Source organism: Nanorana parkeri, unplaced genomic scaffold, assembly GCF_000935625.1.
Source record: "Nanorana parkeri isolate BGI_ZX_2015 unplaced genomic scaffold, ASM93562v1 scaffold9, whole genome shotgun sequence".
Classification (NCBI taxonomy): domain Eukaryota; kingdom Metazoa; phylum Chordata; class Amphibia; order Anura; family Dicroglossidae; genus Nanorana; species Nanorana parkeri.
This window is the reverse complement of record NW_017306277.1, coordinates 1875578-1894392: the sequence shown is the minus strand read 5'-3', so window position 1 is coordinate 1894392 and position 18815 is coordinate 1875578. Positions and strand designations below refer to the sequence as shown.

General features: G+C 43.8%; 1 protein-coding gene across 1 annotated transcript in view; it reads left to right on the top strand.

Moving 5' to 3' along the window:
* The window catches only part of CADPS (calcium dependent secretion activator), a 372013-nt gene that overhangs the window by 173232 nt on the left and 179966 nt on the right, over positions 1–18815 (top strand). Inside the window, exons 7-8 of the mRNA XM_018554448.1 lie at positions 13598–13709; positions 16622–16761. Coding sequence (XP_018409950.1) covers positions 13598–13709; positions 16622–16761 — 252 coding nt within the window. The remainder of the gene's footprint in view (positions 1–13597; positions 13710–16621; positions 16762–18815) is intronic.

Here is an 18815-nt window from a genome sequence, read left to right as displayed (position 1 = left end):
ATATTTATCAATCGGATCATTGTATTCAAGAAATACCTGTTTTAAGAATACCTGTCTGTTTGCTTCTCTTTGCTCTGAGTTTGGTGGGAGGGGCCGGTCAGATCCTGTAAAGGTTGCAGCTTTCTTACCTCAGATCTTGTTCAAAATAATTATATGAAAGAACACATCCTCCAGCATCCTTCAGATGTGCCTGCTACTCTTTACTGGGTGCTGCAGACTTTAGTTGTGCCCCTTGCTGAATGGTTGCAGGCAGCTCTGAAGGGATGACAGAGATGTATTCTTTCACATAAAGCTCGGAACAAAATGATTGATGGCAGTGAAAGCTAATAGCTGTGAGAGGGGGCCGACAACAGTATGACAGTACCGATCAGGGAGAGAAGTGATTGAAGATTAATGGAGGTTGTTTATACAGGAAGTTAAGGTGGGCTCAAGATAGCAACTGTAGCTTCAAAGGATTATATTGTTGAGCTGCAAGTTTATAGGGAATTGAGCATATTCAGCTTCAACACAGGAGAGGACTTGCTACAAGTGTGGGAAAAATTAGGTAAGGCCCCTTTCACATTGTCCATGCATGGATCCCCTGCTGATCGGAATAGATATCAGCGTTGTGACATCCATGTCCGTCCAGTTTTTTCCCTTCATGTTGTGATGGAGATAAAAGCTGAAATTACCATAACCTTATTGGTCTATGGGGAATCGGATGTAACCGGATGTGTCCATTTACATCAGATTACCCCTGATCCAGCATGATCAGGTTCTGCAAAATTGAACTCTGTTTGATCCATATGTCCTCGCTCTAGGTAGAGCTGCCCATATTCCCGCATCTACCAGTGATGTCAGTGAGCTGGGAGGTATGCCGGCCAGAGCCTCACAGGTTGCTAAGAGCTCTTAGCATTATAGGAACAGCCCTGGGCAGTGCTTGGTGACATATCACAAGACTTGAGTACTGTTGTATTGGGCTGGGGGCATGCCCAACCCTATGTAAATACCAACTTTAGGAAAAAGTCAGTGTTTGAATAGACTATCCTTGGGATGTCAAGGGGTGTTGTGTGGTATGGGCAGGCATTTCATAGTACTTGTTGCCTGAGCTTCACTAGATTCCTTATCAGTGTAGTAAACATTCTGTGAAGGGCAGCAGACAAGCTAAAAACTGACTAGAGGATAATAAGCTCCAGATGACAGCTATCAAATCACAAACAATATATGTTTCTCTCTGTCCATCACCTAGATCCTAAAAAAGCTGAAAAAGTGTCACCGCTTTCACCACCCTTCACCATGGCAACGCCACAAAAAATTGTATTTTACATCTGCTAACAGTTTTTACTTTAGATGTACAGTATGCTTAATTTTTTATGTAAAATGACATATGTTTAGATAATTCACATTTTTTTATTCAATTATCCTGTGAGCAGAAATCTGTTGTTAAAGTGGACCTAGCATTATATATGCTTTCATATTAAAGCTGAATTCCAGGTATTTATACTTACATTGGTCCAGCTTGGCATAATGTAAGGATATATAATTTAAGCCTGGTAGGGCCGCAGAGATTCTCTAAAACACTGTAGTAGCTGGAGTTGCTACAGTGCTTTACCACATTCGACCAGGGATAGGAACAGCCGCTCTGCTGTAAAAAATTGTCTTTCTCTGATTGGATGAGAAGCAATGCAGTAACATCACTGCCCCTCATCCAATCAGAGAATGCAGAGTATTCATTGATAACAATACTAGGTGTTCACTGAATGGCCACGGTGCCGAGCTAATGCCCCCCTGTGTTTTAAAAGCAGAGGGGAACTCGCTTAGCACAGTGGCAGTACAGGAAATGGTAGATCACTGTAAAGTGCTGTAGTAGCTCCAGTTTCTACAGTGTTTAACAGAATCCCTGCGGCTCTTCCAGGGATAATTCATATATACTTACATACATTGTACCAAGGTGGCTCAATTAAATATACATACATTTTTATAGCTGGAGTTTAGCTTTAAGTAAATCCATGCTAAGTATTATGTAAGCATTCTTACCTCTCACTGAAATGGACCATGTTCCCCCTGGCAATGCCATTATCTGACTTTTTTATTATAGGGATGGCTCTTTGTTCAGGCGTCATAAGCAGGGTCCGCATCTATATCCTCGACTGAAATGCCAGATCAGAGATGACTTGGTCATGGAAATCTAGGGGTCTGTGCAGTTCTTGGCTGTGTTCACAAAGGTGTGACACTGATGTGCCCCCTGCTGAAGCCTCTCAACTTGTGACTTGCAAAAAAATGTTGCAGTCTGAATACTATGGGAGGGGAGACAAGAGCATCCTGCCGCAGCCACCAACGTGACATGAGAAAACGCTCCCTCTTGCCTGCAGCAGACAGATGGCATCATCTCAGGCTAGACAAAGTCACTTTATTTGAGCTAAAGAAATGCTTTTGAGATAAAGTTAGTTAAATAGTTATACTGTTGCAGAAATATGTCAAGAATATATCTATGTAGGCTTGTTAAGCTACAGAAAAGTTCATTTTAAAGTGTATAGACAACAGGAGGGACATCTCTCAAAGGGGAGATCCTTTCTTATGGCCATGGCCCACTATACTCACCTTTTTCCACACGTGGCTACATGGCTGCCTGGATCAGCAAGACATTGCTGATGGAAATGCTGCAGAAAGTAATTTGCCAGTGATTCCGACCATTGATGGAGCAATGAAAGGACATACGTGAGTATTTGGCCTGCTCTGCATAATAATTCTATGGCTGCCATGTTGAGTGCAGTAGTCACCAGCACTGGTGTCCCCAATGGAAGATTTTTCTTCACCTTCTGTAATGGTGACAAGCATAATATTTCAGATTACCCATCACTTTTTGTCCCAGTAACAATGGTCACCAGTACAAATGGTACAGCTCTAGTGGGGACAAGCAATACAATCTTGACTTTCTCACTCTATCCAAATTTAAAAAAATATTTTGGTCAGAGAGTTTCTCTTTTGAGATGTGTGTAACCTGCACTGTGGTAGGATATGCAATACAATCTATGCCTTATGTGTAGTAACAATTAGACTTGGGTAATTCCTGAAGTCAATTCCTCCGTTGAAATAAAGTGGTCACATATATTAATGATCATTCTCTGCTTGGACTAAGCTGTATTGCTTGTTTGCAGATGAGAAAAGTGAAGTCTGTGACCTAGCTGGGCTGTCTGGTAGGGGTGTCTAGATTGCAAGCCTGGCTACACAGAATTGCAAATTATTTGGCAGGTAAAATATTCCAGCTGTGTATTTAGGTGTTTTTCCTGAAATTCAGGTATTAATATACCTAGGACAACAAAGAACACATAGCCTGTATATTATAGACATAAAATGTTACAAATGTGAATCCGTTTTTTAGTCTTTTAACTCTAGAACTATAGTCTTTTAACACTAGAACTGTAGCACATACTATCTTACTTATTTTATTTTTTTCTCCACTGCCAAATATCTGCTGGAAACAATATCATTACCAACATCAGAATTTCTTATATCCTCAACAGAAATGATAGTGGAAAAACTAGAAGAGCATTTTGTTCCTTAGAAGACTGCCATATGTATGAACATTCAGTGCTGTGAAAGACAAATTACCTCCCATTAATTGCAGTCCCCTTCAGCTCCTTGTATGGCATCAGTGTCTCACGTTAGGGGAGGGAGTTTATTTAGGAGATTCATGAATAGCACAAAACAATTTTTTTTGCTCATAATGCAATCACTTCACCATGATTTAATGAACTACTGTAGTGCATATCCTGTGATTGATGCTGTGTAGATGTAAAGTGCTTAATGACAGCATGGCAATGACTATTCTTTGTAGAGTGTGGCAATCCAAGAACATAAACTCAGCCAATATCATTAAAGCCGGCCTTAATGTCCTCAACGAATAAGACCTAGAGTACATAATAGCCCCCCACCCCCAAGTAATATTTACTGTAGACTCCCACTACAGGCCTGTTTGCCAAGGCTGATATCACTCAGCATTCTTGGGGGATCCTGAGAAAACGGAGGATGCCAAACTGAAGATTCCTGTAAGCTTCCATAGGGTTTTCTTTTCCCCGTCCCAGGTGTCAACCGGAGCTGTACTGGAGTGAGAAAAGGTGTGGTAGAGAGAGGGTAGTTCAATTACTCTTTTTAATATATTCTTTATGTATAAACATGAGGTGTATACTATTACCAGACTGAGATGAAAATATATCAAGTTCAAATAAAGTGACACTAAACTGAGGAACTCAAACTCAGGAATTCATACTTAAAAATGCATTCAAGTACCCTATTAACAAAAATGTATCTAATTTGTGTATCACTCAGTTGTAGATCCTCAAATCATCTCTGAATTGGTGCTGGCACTGTTCTTCTTTCTGGAGGGTGGCTACTTTTGCTCTCCATTTTGTACAGTAGCCACTGCTCCAAGCTCGCTCCCGTGATGGACTACAATCTGTGTTTAGTTTACTAATTTGTATTGAGATTGTAGTCCATCATGGGAGTGGGGAAGGGGGGGGGACAAAAGTAGCCACCCTCCAGGAGGAAGGACAGTGTCAGCATCAATTCAGAGATGATTTGAGGATCTACCGCAGAGTAATACACAAATAAGATACATTTTTATTGATAGTTAAGATACTTGAATGCATTTTTAAGATGTAACACCTGAGTTTGGTGTCACTTTAAGAAATAAATGGTAGTATAAACAGTAAAAGGGATGCACCGATACCGATACTAGTATCAGTATTGGTGCCAATACAGAGTATTTGGGCGAGTACTCATACTCACCTAAATGCTCCCGATGCTTATCCAGATACTGGAACTTCCGGTATCAGGAATCAGGCGGCGAGTCATTACATGCTGCCCGGCTTCTTGATTGGCTAGGAAGCCGGCTCATTGCACTATGTGATGAGGGACCGTGTAATGACTCCCCTCCCGGCTTCCTGATTGGTCGGGAAACTGGCAAATCAGGAAGCCAGGCGGGGAGTCATTACGCTCTCCCGGGCTGCCTGATTGACCAGAAAGCCAGCTCCATGCTTCCTCGTCACCTGGTGACAAGGGAGCATGGAGATGGCTTCCCGGCTAATCAGGGACTTCCAGTATCAGTATTCGGTATCGGTGATTCTCGAAAAATAATATCGGTATTCGTACTCAATACCAAAAAACTGGTATCGGTGCATCCCTAAACAGTACTAAAAGTCTGTGGCACAAAAGGTATATTAGCAGAAGGCAATGGTTGACCTAAATAGATCAAGAAAGCCCATGAAAGACTGCTGATACTACCAATGCTGAATTGTTACCGGCAGGCCAAATGCACTGTCTCCATTGTTACCGAAAGGTATTTTCTGTGTATAGAAGGCAGAAAATGACCTGACTGGTTGTACGACCTAATGTGAGATTTTAGTAGATATGAGAACAAAAAAACCTTAGTAGGAAAGTAAAAAAGGAGTAAGAGAGCAGAAGAGAAAAAGAGAAGCAAGAGAGAAGAGGAAGAGAATAAGAGAACATTCTGGATTACAGTGGGAAGGAGGATGGATGGGAGCAAAAGGGTGTAGGAATGAATGGGTTTGTGAAGTGGACCAAAGGCCATGGACAGGGGGTAAGGGATGGCAGACCCAACATGATCTGCCCCCTCTGTAAGAGGTTTGGGTCCTAATGACCCTTTTACTTATCCTGCATGATAGGAATTGTCAGGACAGTGATGGGTTGTCAAAAGCTACACTTCAGGCACAGTAAGGTGCCTGCTTTTACTTTTATCAAATTCTAGATTTGTTGATGGAGGACTGGCCCCTTAAATTGGGTATTATAAATGATCCATTTCAGTCAGGTTAAAAAAAAAACTTTCCAGTTGTTACAAGGGGGCTATGATGACCATTTGCCACATTATTCTGTGCTTTACAGTCTTCATCTTGGGAAGTACAAAGCGTGGTCCTCTGGGCAAGTGAACACAATACCCTGAATTTTTGAAAACTTGCATACAGGTTAAGAAAACCAGCCACTAGAGGGTTTTAGCAAACACACATCAGTCAAGCGGTTCAAACTGTACAGTATACCACAAGCTGAACTCCAGGTTTAAGGTAATAAGTGTTAGTACCTGAAATTAACGGTATGAGCCTTGCACTGTAAAGCAGACCTCAGAAAGGGATAGGAAGTAGCCTATCAGGTGTTCTGCATTGCAAGAAACATGCTGATATGTGGATAGTGCAGAGTGACAGAGAGATGAGCACAATGTGCTGCTTCTTCATTCACTGCTGAGCCTCAGGGTGGGCTGGGAAGGAGCCCTGCAAGTGAAGGTAAAACTGCAACCGAGAAGATCCCGCCAGGCAGGGCTGTGCTATGTGGAAGAGCTGTGTAATCTCAGGACTGGATCGACAGAAATACAAACCCTTTAGCAGGTAAAACAGCTCTATTATATGCATTTAATTTTTGTAGCTGTTTGTCTAGCATTCAAATTTAAAAGCAATGAGCAGATAGGCTATTTCTACAGAGTCAACGTGAATGCAAAATGTTCCTGTGTGACTTGATGTACATTTAATACTACCTGACTGTTATGATCTCAACTGAGCCATTCTTCTTTTTTAACTCCGCTGTAGGAAATTAGCGGAATGTTTGCTGTCTCTTATCTAATTAGCGCTCCAAGTGTATTTAGAGCCGTCTACAAATATGGTCTTTATTGCAAGCCTCTCTTGTTTAGGGTTTGGTCCCTGTGTGACAATTTCCTCATCCTGTGAAAAAAACCCGATGAAAACGATTGTTTGTTTTTGCCTTAGCAACATTTGTCGATACCATATGGTCTGAGAATGCTCGGCAAATACGAAGCTTTTAATAGTAAACAGGAGTGTCGGTTCAAAGGCAGATGCTGTCATGCAGTGCATGGAGCATTTCCTTCACGCTCTGCAAAGAATATCTATCACTTCCCTGACATTTTCCATGCCTGGGAAAAGGAGAGACGAAAATTAATTAGAGATGAGAAAACAGATCTTAATATGGTCTCCAAACATGGGATTTTAGGTGTTGCAACATGGTGACTAATTGTTCGCTTTAGTGGTAGCCCAAATCTAATATGTGCTGATATAGGAGGACATTTCTTGATTTGAAGAAGGGCCAGATGTGCCCCATAGTTCCTCTGTCCTGGAGAATCCCAAGTTCCTAAAGATAAATTCTAAGCAAACAGCTTAATGCACACATTAAATATATATGAGAGCTGCTTTACCTGCCAAAGGGTTTACATTGTTGTCCATTCATTCTTGAGATTTACACAGCCTTACAGACAGCACATCCAGCCTGGAGACTTGACTTTTTTCTACAACAGTTGAAGGAGAACTATGGGGGTGACGTTTTTTTTCCATAGTTCTATTTTGGGTCATGGGAGGACTATATGCTGAGAGCGCCGCAGCTGGAACGGATCCAGACAATACTATGCTATACTATGCTATGCCTGCCCAGCCTGTCCCTCCAGTCAGCACTGGAGGATCAGAGAGGGGAGGCAGGAATCCGTGCGGGGAGCGGTGACTAACAGTCACCACTCTCTGCAGGGAGATAATCTGGAAGTGAGCGGATCGGTGGTATGTTTTCGCTCACTTCCCAATCAATAGGGCCGACGTGTGACAGTTTGCATGTTACATGTTGGCTCTAACTATGGGGATGAGTGTAATTCACTCACCACATAGTTCTCCTTTAAGTAATACAGCTAGGTCTTCCCAGTTCCCACCTAAGACTGTAATTGGACAGTGACGAAGAAACAACAGCTTGAGGAGCTTATATCGCCATGACTCTGTTCTTCCTTTGTGTCATTGTGTTCCTTGTTGGAAACTCCAAAATGTGATCTGTGCCAATGTTTTAGATAAAGAAATAAAGCTGGCTCTTTCATTTCATATATACAGTTGGCAGAAAAGCTCTATTTATGGCATTGCTACATTTTGAGCTAGCAAAAGTTTTTTATCTTTATTTAAGACTTTGGAGAAGATCACTTTTGGCATGTCTTGCAAGTAATGCCCCCACGAGTGCCAAGGGTTATGTGCTTTATGCACAAGGCATTAAGGAGAGCTGTGCACCTACTTTTGTGTATAAAATGTTAATTGTTAGCACATACTGTAAGCCAGGGCTCAAAATTTCAAGTCCTAAGCTACTAGCCAGGCCTGAAAAGTTACTCGCCAACAGTTGCCCCACCTAACCCCTACCCTGCCCCGGCCTTAACTCCGCCAGGTCAGCGGTGTGACGCAGAGTATAAAGATCAGTAACAATGCACAGTACAGAAGTCAGTGGGTCAATACAGAATTCAGAGGCCAGCTGTGTGACGCGCAGTGCAGAGGCCAGCAATGTGATGCGCAGTGCAGAGGCCAGCAATGTGACGCGCAGTGCAGAGGTCAGCATTGTGACGCGCAGTGCAGAGGTTGCCTGCACGTCCAGCCGGCTCCAGGGGCTCTCTCTCTCGCGCGCAGCAGAGGCCGGCAGTCTTCCTCTCCCATCAATGGCAGCTGAGGTGGGCGGAGGAAACTGCTGTGGCCACCGAGGAGCCCAATCGAAGAGGGCACAGGCGATGGCAGTGGAGCTTCTTATTCTTTTCTCCCCGCCACCGCAGTCTTAAAGAGGCCCCCCTCCTAGTCCACATCGGACGTTATTAATCTGAGTTGCCCCACTCAGTATGCCCCTCGCTTGCAGCCATATTGAGTGGGGCACTCATATTAATAAAGTGCTGAATTAGTCTGACCCAGAGGCGGACTAGGCCCGGGGTCAGGGTGGCAATTGCCACCCTGACCCCGGGCCTAGTCCGCCTCTGGGTCAGACTAATTCAGCACTTTATTAATATGAGTGCCCCACTCAATATGGCTGCAAGCGAGGGGCATACTGAGTGGGGCAACTCAGATTAATAACGTCAAAAAGATGTGGACTGGGAGTGGGGGCTCTTTAAGACTGCTCAGAATCACACCGCTGAATGATCACCTCTTCTCCCGACCGCTCCAGCTACAGCTCCAGGAAGCGACCACTCAGAGAGGCAGCTACGATCACACCTGTCAGCGTTCCCTCTCTCTGCTCCCGGCCGCTGAAGCTTCAGAGCGGCCAGAAGGAGAGAGAGGGAGCGATAACGGGTGTAATCAGAGCCGCCTCTCTGAGTGGAGCTGAAGCGGCCGGAACGAAAGAGAGTGAGCGCAGAGAGCTAGCTCCGGCTCTGGGTGGAACACTACCGCCGCGGCAATCGCTCGCTCGCTTCTGTTCTCTCTTCTCCTTCTCGGGCTCGGCCACTCTGTAGCTGCAGCAGGCGAGAAAGAGAAGAGAAAACAGAAGTGAGCGAGCAATTGCCGCGGCGGTAGTGTTCCATCCCTAGTCCCGCCGGCGAGGCACCATTGCTGACATTCCACTAGCCCCCCCGCAATTTTCACTCGCCAATTGCGAGGGGGCGAGTGGAAATTTTGAGGCCTGCTGTAAGCATTGCAGCACACCTGAATGGCTCCTTGTGCTGCAATGCTTACAGTATGGGCTAACAATTGTGATACATATTAAGCAAAGTGTAAAATAATGCAGTCCAGTGTATGCAATCTATACAGTGTTAAAGCCCAACTGAACCCTCTAAATTCAATAATGTATGCAGCCAGGCTGCTTGCACAGTAATATTTTTACCTCTTTTTATCACCTAAGTGCTGCTGCAGGAGTTATAAAAACACTTTGCTGCAGCAGTTAGGAGAGCCTGACTGCTACTCCTGTTGGACACAGTCGAGCACCTCCCTGAACACTGCTCTAATCAACAGCGAAGCTCAGTAAGCAAGAGCTATCTGGATTATAGCAGTGATAAGTGGGTCATGTCCGCTGTGTTTTGTGTAAGAGCTGCGGTCTAACTCTCCTATGTTCTGGCAGCACAGGTTTTTTTTTTAACCTTGCTACAGCACTTTGCTAATGACTAAAAAGCAAAAAAAGAGGCATATTCCTTCCTTTGCATGGGGGATAAGAGCAAACCAGAGTGTACTGGATAATGCTAATAAACCTTTTTTTTTATGAATGAAATGATAAAAGTTCACTTACAAACGATAACTTGAATCATTGCAAAAAAACAATAGGAAACCAGGTCGAAGCAACACTCACTGGGCAGACACCATAAGGACTTTATATGCAACCTGACAGCATCACAGTGATAAATTAGGACGGTTCAATTGAACTCCCCCTCCCTTTTAGATTGTAAGCCCTCAGGGGCAGGGCCCTCCTTACCATCTTGTCTTGAATTGTATTGTGATTGTAATGTCTTCCTTATATTGTAAAGAGCTGTGCAAACTGTTGGCGCTATGTAAATCCTGTATAATAATAATAATGATTACTTTGAAGCACAGTATATAAATTGGAGCAGATAATAGGCTGTGTCAAGACAGGAAGTGATGGAAAATCAGTGGGGAAAAGTAACAACTTCTGACAATGTTTTTGTTTCTGCCTGTGTCTTCCTGTCCGACTGACAACCTCATTTATGTATTTACCATTGGTATTTATAAAGCAGAAAGCAAAAAGTTTAACAGTGCGTTAAATAGTGTACATTCACATCAGTCCCTGGCTTCGATGAACTTACTATCTAAGGTCCCTATCTCACATCCATACAGTGCCAATTTAGACAGGAGCCAATTAACCTACCAGCATGTCTTTGGAGTGTGGGAGGAAACCCAAGCAAGCACAGGGAGAACATGCAAACTCTTTGCAGATAGTGTCCTGAGTGAGATTCAAGCAAGACACCTCAGTGCTTCCAGACAGAAGTGCTATCCACTAAGCCACTGTGCTGCCATATTCCATTGTGTCACAGAGAGATGGAGAGGAATAAATACCCGACCAATGTGACCTCTTCCTTATTCTTTCTAAGACTAAATATGAATTTGGCTAGAGGTAGGTTATACAGTATATTATTTCTTCCGCATGTCCTGGCCCAGAAATCACATGCCGTTATATACTGTTGGGATCTTTTCTTGTACATCCCACTCTTGAGCTTTGAACAAATTCCAGCATTTATTTTACACAGATGAAGCTGAATGTGCCGCTACCTGCACGCTTGGGGCATCCTCGTTTGTTGTAAAGTTCACGGCTGTCATCCTGGGCAAAATGCAGCTGTCTGCACCGATCTACTGCTGATGAAATGCATTTGCTGGCAGGCACCAGCTGTTGAACTCTATCCAGCAGATCAGACTTTGTGCCTTTCCCAAAAGGATACAATCTAGAGTAGAACAAAATCCCCTGTATCCCGGGCTCTTAATTTCACAATCCAAATGATGCTCAGTTACATGTATTTATAAGATCTGCCAATCACATTGGTCCCTGGGCAGTAGAGGACTATAGAGGAGAAGGATGTAAAGGTTACCCTCATAGGGCTTTTCCTATACAGAACCGAGAACTTTACACCTTCATACAGATAAATGTTACAGGTTTTTAGAGCAATGTGACTTTGGCATCATAAAAACGAGAACCCCCACCACAATCTTATTCTGACAGTAATGCTAGCCAATAATGCATCCATATTTTTCCCTTTGATTTAATAATGATTTGATTAAGATTATTATTTATCTGCATAGAGTGTGCATGATCTCCCTGTGCTGGTGTGAATTTCCTGTCTTACAGGAAGTTAATAAGAATCCCCCAAATAGGAGCAAAGACAGCAAGTAAAAAGCTCTTTTAGCCTTTATTCAAATGGATTTATCATTCTAGGCAACCCCCCTGAGGCCCCCCATTTTTTAAAGAGCCACCGAAACTGAGCCATCAGGCCTAAACATTGCTCCTATGAAACTACGGAAAGTTCATATTCCAGCTGCTCATCCCCACTACTCCTTTGAGCAATAGAAATTTGGGCTGGAGTTGGGCTTAAAATAGTAAATGAAGTCCACTTTGTTCAAGTAACCTCCAATGATGTGATGTCAATGAGCTTCTTCGCTGATGCCAACATCTTTTCTCAGTCTTTTTCCACCTATGTCATCTTCAACCATCTTGATTGGCTGCAGTGGAGTTGACGTAACTCCACTGCATGCGCTCAGGATGTAATTCATCCTGACACCAAGGCATGCCGAGATTATCCACTTAGGTCTATAGAAGTTTGCAAGCAGTTAGATGAGAAGCATTTATTAGTAGTATGTCTCAAAGTACATCCCTTCTGCAATAAAAAGTCTTCCTGCTAGCATGTGTTTTTAGTAAAGTTCTGACTTACATTACCACTTGTTTAGGGAGTAGGGTGGACATAGTACAGTGTGATCTTATTTAATTAAGAATCTTAGGGGTCTATTCACTTAGCTGCCGTAGGCAGCCGAGTGAACGACCGACCTGAAGCGAAGTGAGCCGAACGCGGTTTGGCTATTCACTTCAAGCTGGTGCGGCTGATTTCAGCCGTTTATCGGCTGAAATCAGCCGTACACCGGGTAGCTTTGCGTGGCTTTGGGTCACCCGAACATGCTTGGCATGTTCGGCCGACCTGAAGTGCAGAAGGAGTTCGACTCAGCCGATCCAACATCTGGATCGGCTAGGCGGAACCTCTGGCAGGCTACTCGCTGCTGTTTCGTCTATTCTTATAGATGCCGAACAGCAGTGAGTGAATAGCCGAATGCCGCTGAGCTAGCTATTGCACCCGCCCTCTGCTGCTGCCAATAACTAGTGGGGACCTGATGGAGAACTGCAGGTCCCCTCTGCTGATTGACAGCAGCAGTGGGCGGGTGCAATAGCTAGTTTGCTATTGGTTATTGCAAATTGAAATAGCCAATAGGAATCTAGCAATGCATTCCTACGGAGAAATCTTTTTTTTATTCTGACGACAGCCAAGGGCTGCATGTCAGAATAAAAAAAGAAAGAAAAAGCAGTGTTTCTCTCCTGGGCGGCCGGGAGCGGGAGTCTCCCGCAGCGCCTGGGAGAGTTGGGCTGTCTGGAGATCAGTGTCCCTGGTTAGCTGGTAACCAGGGACACTGATCTCTCTGCAAGTGGCCGGAGCCAACCTTAAGATCACGGCTGGCTCCGCCCAGCTGTCAGAAGCAGGCTGTCGGCCGGCCGCTCGGCCAGCTTCGGCTTTCACCTCGGCTCAGTCGACTTCGGGAGCTGTACGGGCTATAGTGAATAGCCCGTACAGCAGCCCTTTGGTTCTACTGAACCGAAGGGGTCCTGGAGCCGAAGCTAGCCGAAGGATCAGCCGAAGCTACGGCTAGGCTTTGTGAATAGACCCCTTAGTTTAAGTCCACATGTGGAGGTTTTAAGATGGCACTTAAAGCTTAAACTGAACCCGTGCTTTGCCTTTGCAGGGTATAGGGGAGCGTGTGACTTACTCCCCTTTCTTCCACTTGATTGGTGATTGGCTACTTTGACACCCTGTCCAAGTTATATTCTTTTTCTTCAGTCACTATAAATGAAACTTTGAATACTCCCAGAAATACTACTTATAGAAATTGGTTAATAAAGAACAAGAGTTGTGCTACTGCTGATATGCAACATCTTGCACCTACAAGATCTTAGCACCAAAGTACCATCCCAGACATCTGTCTCACATTAACTAGGGAGACAATTAACACATTTCTTGTCACTGAGTTGTAGCACATTTTTGTGCTACATTGTCATTTTAGATTTAACCCTTTGTCTGATTTGCTTATCATGCATGTTGACAATTGTTTGTCTTTTTTTGCAGCTGGGGGACACAAGGGGACTTTAGCACTACTCATGCACTGCCTGCCGTCAAAGTGAAGCTTTTTACAGAGAGCACTGGAGTGCTGGCACTGGAGGATAAGGAACTTGGACGGGTAAGGAATGTATCAACATAACACCCAAATGCCTGAGAAAGTAAAGAGTTAGACATTTTAGCATCAAGATATTTAGGGAAAATATATACCCCTAGCCCCTACTTCCATTAACTCTCACAGGAAATATGAACAACCCATCAGGACAAGTAAAATAATTTGTTTTTATATTTTTGATCCAAAAGCATTGTGAACAGCAGCACTCGCATAACGGTAGTGGCTGCAAAAATGGGGTGGACCAAAGCCCAACTGACTGCTGATTGTAAAACCCTCTTGGTATACTTGGTATACTAGGCCTGCCTTGGGAGGCTGGACACCATTCTGCTGAAAGGGAATGTAAAGCTCGTACTCATCCCAGTCTTGCATACCCTGCCAACAGCTCCATTAAACCAGAGCTACATAGGCTCATTTAGGAGGGGAAAGCCAAAGTTTCAAATATTACAGATAAATGGTATCCGATCAGCAGTGCCAGCTAAATGTGGGGAGGTTGCATGGGACAATTCTGCTATGAGACCCTTTTAATTCCGAATAGTTCAGAATTTGCTTGCTCTCCCCCACCACCACCACCACCACCAACACATTCAGTTGACTCATCTCTATAACAGGTTGTCTTTTTGGCCAATTACAATGTGTGTGAGGATAGACTGAGTGGACTGGCTCACTCACCTAGAAGTGACAGACTAATTCAAACATAACAAAGGGCAGTGAGAGCTGCTGTAGGTATGTGTAGGCACCTCTAGGAGCATATACTTTATACCTGCTAGCAGCTTCTTTTTTTGTGTGTGTGATAGAGCCACAAACATGTTAAAACTGATTAATGTTGCATAAAATTTTTGTTGAAGGAGAACTATGGGGTCAGGGCTTTTCCTCATTGTTCTCCTAAGGGTAACGGGAGGACACAAACTAGCATCCTTCCGTCACCCAAAGCTCAGTTTACCGCGAGCTACAGGAGGATAGAGCTACAGCTCGCGGTATACTGAGGCGCCGCAGCCAGGACGGATCCCGACATTACTGTCTGGATCCACCCAGGTGTGTGAGTGACAGCTGGCTCTGCCTATGTAGAGGCAGAGCCAGCTGTACCTGTCCCCTTCCACGTCCGTTCCGCCAGTCAGCGCTGGGGGAGGGGTGGAATCCCTGCAGGGATCCGTGAGTGACAGTCACGGCTCTCTACAGGGACAGGATCGAGAAGTGAGCGAGCGACGCTATGTGTTCGCTCACTTCCCGATCTATTGAGCCGACCTGTGACAGTTTCATTGTCACAGGTCGGCTAGAACTATGAGGCTGTGTGATTTTCACTCACCTCATAGTTCTCCTTAATTATAACTGAGAGCATCAAGTCCAAAACTTGTCAAACATACTAGTGTTTCTGCCTTCTGTCACCTTGTTGGAAGTGCAAAAATAAAAGTACTAAAAAAAAAGTACAGGTGTGTTTCTCATGTTTATTATGTATGCCATTCATGGTGCTGGAGAACTTTGCAGTAAACAACATTTGCCCTGATATGTAAAATGTGTAAATATTAGCACATAATATACTTAGTACACAGAACCACTTACATGAGTTTCTGCCCTAGAGGAACAATGTAATGCTACTATGACATTCACACAGATACATAAGAACCAACTAGGACTGGGAATTTCAGATACCAGTGCCGATTTTCACGAGATCTACCAGGGTTGCAGCAGTTGCAGTTGGGACCTCACTCTGGCGCTCCACCACTGTCCTGAAATCATTGGTCTGTATTGTTTTAGAAAAACTGTCACATGACACTAAACAAAAATGTATCAGTACTTGTATCTGCGAGTACTTGGACAAGTATCAGTACTTGTACTTAAAAAAATGGTATTGGTGCATCCCTAATATATATTTATTTAAAAAAAATCATCATACAATAAAACAGGGATGTACAAATCCCAGGTGCTCTGTATGATGACATGAAAAATGACAGCTGCCTCCTAACTTTTGAATTTTTCTCTAGTCTAGTCTTGGAGCTGGAAAAATATCTGTACATGTACCTGTACCGAGTATGGTACTTGGTATCTGACCAATTTAATCCAGTCCAATAACCCTAACTGTAGCCTTTAGGGTTTTAAAAGGAACATTCAGGGCTGGTATTACAGACAATCATTCAGAGAACATATGAGCAGTATACAGTTAGGGGTCTATTCACAAAGCTGCCGAGGGCAGCCGAGTGAATGACTGATCAGAAGTGAAGTGAGCCGAACACCGTTCGGCTATTCACTTCTGGCTGGTACGGCTGATTTCAGCCGTATATCGGCTGAAATCAGCCGTACATCGGTTAGCAACCAGGGACGCTGATCTCTCTGAAAGTGGCCGGAGCCAGCCGTAAGATCACGGCTGGCTCCGCCCAGCTGTCAGAAGCAGGCTGTCGGCCAGCCAATGGCCGGCCGCTCGCCCAGCTTAGGCTTTCAGCGCGGCTCAGCCGAGCTGAGGCATATGAGTTCGGCTCGACTAAGCCGCTCTGCCACATTCGGGAGCTGTACAGGCTATAGTGAATAGCCCGTACAGCACCGCTCGGCCAGCTTCGTCTTTCAGCACGGCTCAGCGCTCCACTGAGCCACTCGGCCGTGATCGGGAGCTGTACGGGCTATTGTGAATAGCCCGTACAGCACCCTTACAGCACCCCCTCGGTTCTCCTGAACCGAAGGGGTCCTGGTGCCGAAGCTAGCCGAAGGATCGGCCGAAGCTGCGGCCAGATCCTTCGGCAGCTTTGTGAATAGACCCCTTAGTTTCTATATTGAAAATTGAGCTCTGGACCTCAGCATTGCAAAGCAAGAGTGCTGGTAACCGCAGCGCTATTCATATATGAAGGGCATGCTTGCTTTCTCCATGTAGACTCAACTACTTTATACCGAATGATAGACTATTGTTTTTTCTATTTATTTGCATATTTTAGGTTGTCCTACACCCAACACCCAACAGTCCCAAACAATCAGAGTTTCACAAAATGGCAGTGTCCAAAAACTGCCCTGATCAGGACCTTAAAATAAAGTTAGCAGTCCGAATGGATAAACCACAAAACATGAAGCATTGTGGGTAAGTAGTGGAATTACTCCATAAAGGCTGTGTCTCTTGTTTGTATCCATGTGCTGTACAGATGTCAGTATACTGTATCTTCATTCTATATTATCTGCTCTGCAGTTGTTGGTTCCGGTAGAAGACTATAAAGGGATTTTCTGCTTTATTTATAGACGTATTCGGTCTTCTCATATATGAGATACCAACTCCTATAGGATTTAGGTTTTGGTGTTTACTAATTGTGGACACTGGATGTGTGGAGCACTCCCAAGTAAAACGTAATCAAAGTATACGGGGTGTAGGCAGTGCACCCTGTCCTTCTGCTCCTTTGCTGCTCCCCACTTGGCACTTGCTTGCAACTCTCAGCTGGCAAAATGACAACCAGAAGTTGCTTTGTAAATACAGCAGCTGTAACATCTGCTTTTGTCAAAAAACAGACCATTTATAATCACCATTCAGATGCATTATAGAGAAAAGAGTAACATTGTCACTTTTGTATCTAATCTCTTTTAATCATCAGCAGATCAAAGAAATAAGCTTTCTTCTGCATATAATGTGGATCGAAGTTAAGAAAAAAAAACCTCAAAAAGATGGACCTCATGTGCCATCTATAATATGATGGCCAATTTAATCTGGTGATCATCCTTGATCAACCTCAAAAAAGGGGACCAGCTTCTCGCTCCACTATTTCTCAGTGGCTCAGACAGATCATCATCCAAGCTTGTGGTGTAAAGTATGAGGTTCCACCCTTTCCTGTCAAGGCGCGGTCTACTAGGTCTGTGAGTGCTTCTTGGGCTTTTTGCCATCAAGCCACAGTTTCACAGAATTACAAGACTGCCACTGTAACTGCAACTGCTTTCTGTGTTTTGCCAGGTGTATTGTCAAGCCACATCTGATAACTGTTTTGGTTTTAAGGTCCTTCAGGCAGCAGTGCAGAGAGACCCAGGTTTTGCTGTTGTTATGTGCGCTTGTTAGTATTTTTGGGGGGGTCTCTTGTGTATAGATATATTACACATCTCTAGCAATATATCAGGCTGGGAAAGATCTAATAACATGTATTTGAACATGTGGTTGAACCTGTAAGAGTGAGAACAACCTGTAAGTATAGGGTGTCAAGGATCCGTCCCTTGAGGGGGCCTCACGATCGTGCCTTGCACTTAAACACAATGATGCAAAGAACACCATCATCAAGAGGGCTCAATAAAAAAATGTAAACCTAAAATAAAAGATTTTTTTCTACTACAGCACTAGAACACTGATATATGAACTCTGTTACATCCTCACTATCCTAGCTCCATTTCTTTAAGTCCCTTGGTGCCCTGGGTCGGGGGCATATGCAAACTCCATGCCTTGGTGTTAACATATCTATACTCAATAATGTCAAACATTATGTTATGCTGTGGTACACTTTATATAAACTGGGTATAACTCAGTTTGTACAGTGTTCCCATTTTAGTTACAGTAGAGCCTGCAGAAAAGTCATCCCTGAGCTCAGCATTCAGTTCATTCCATGCTGCTCTGAAATGGACCGGTCTGTAGGCATCTCTCTAGGGACAATGGGCATCTTGTATCTGAACAGATGAGACCCTGTCCTCATGTCCTTCATAGGAAATTATATTATTAAATCAATCAAACTATTTCCAGGCAAACCAAACACAAAATAATAGAGCATTCTCATGTAAAACAAAACAAATGTAATTTGTCATTTTAATGCCACAAGTCAATAGCTTTACATTTGTCATATTTCTCTATAGAACAAACTGCTCATTTCTAATCCAATTTATAATAGCTCAGGGTTTTCTAAATTCAGATAGACTATAGAGTCATTGTGATATTTATTTATTTGTGTATTTATTTAGTTAAAAGCGCATATGGCTGCTATGGGGCCTGAGAGTGGGAGGGGGGCCCACCAGGGAGGTTGTTGAGGCAAATTAAACTATGAAGTCTGTAATCTAGATGTGCTGATGTCAGACACACTGAAGGAGTCATCAAGACTCTGCTGCTGCCCAGCCAGTCTAAAATAACCTGATATGCCTAACGTTGTCCTCCTAGGGCTGTTAAAAAATAAATAA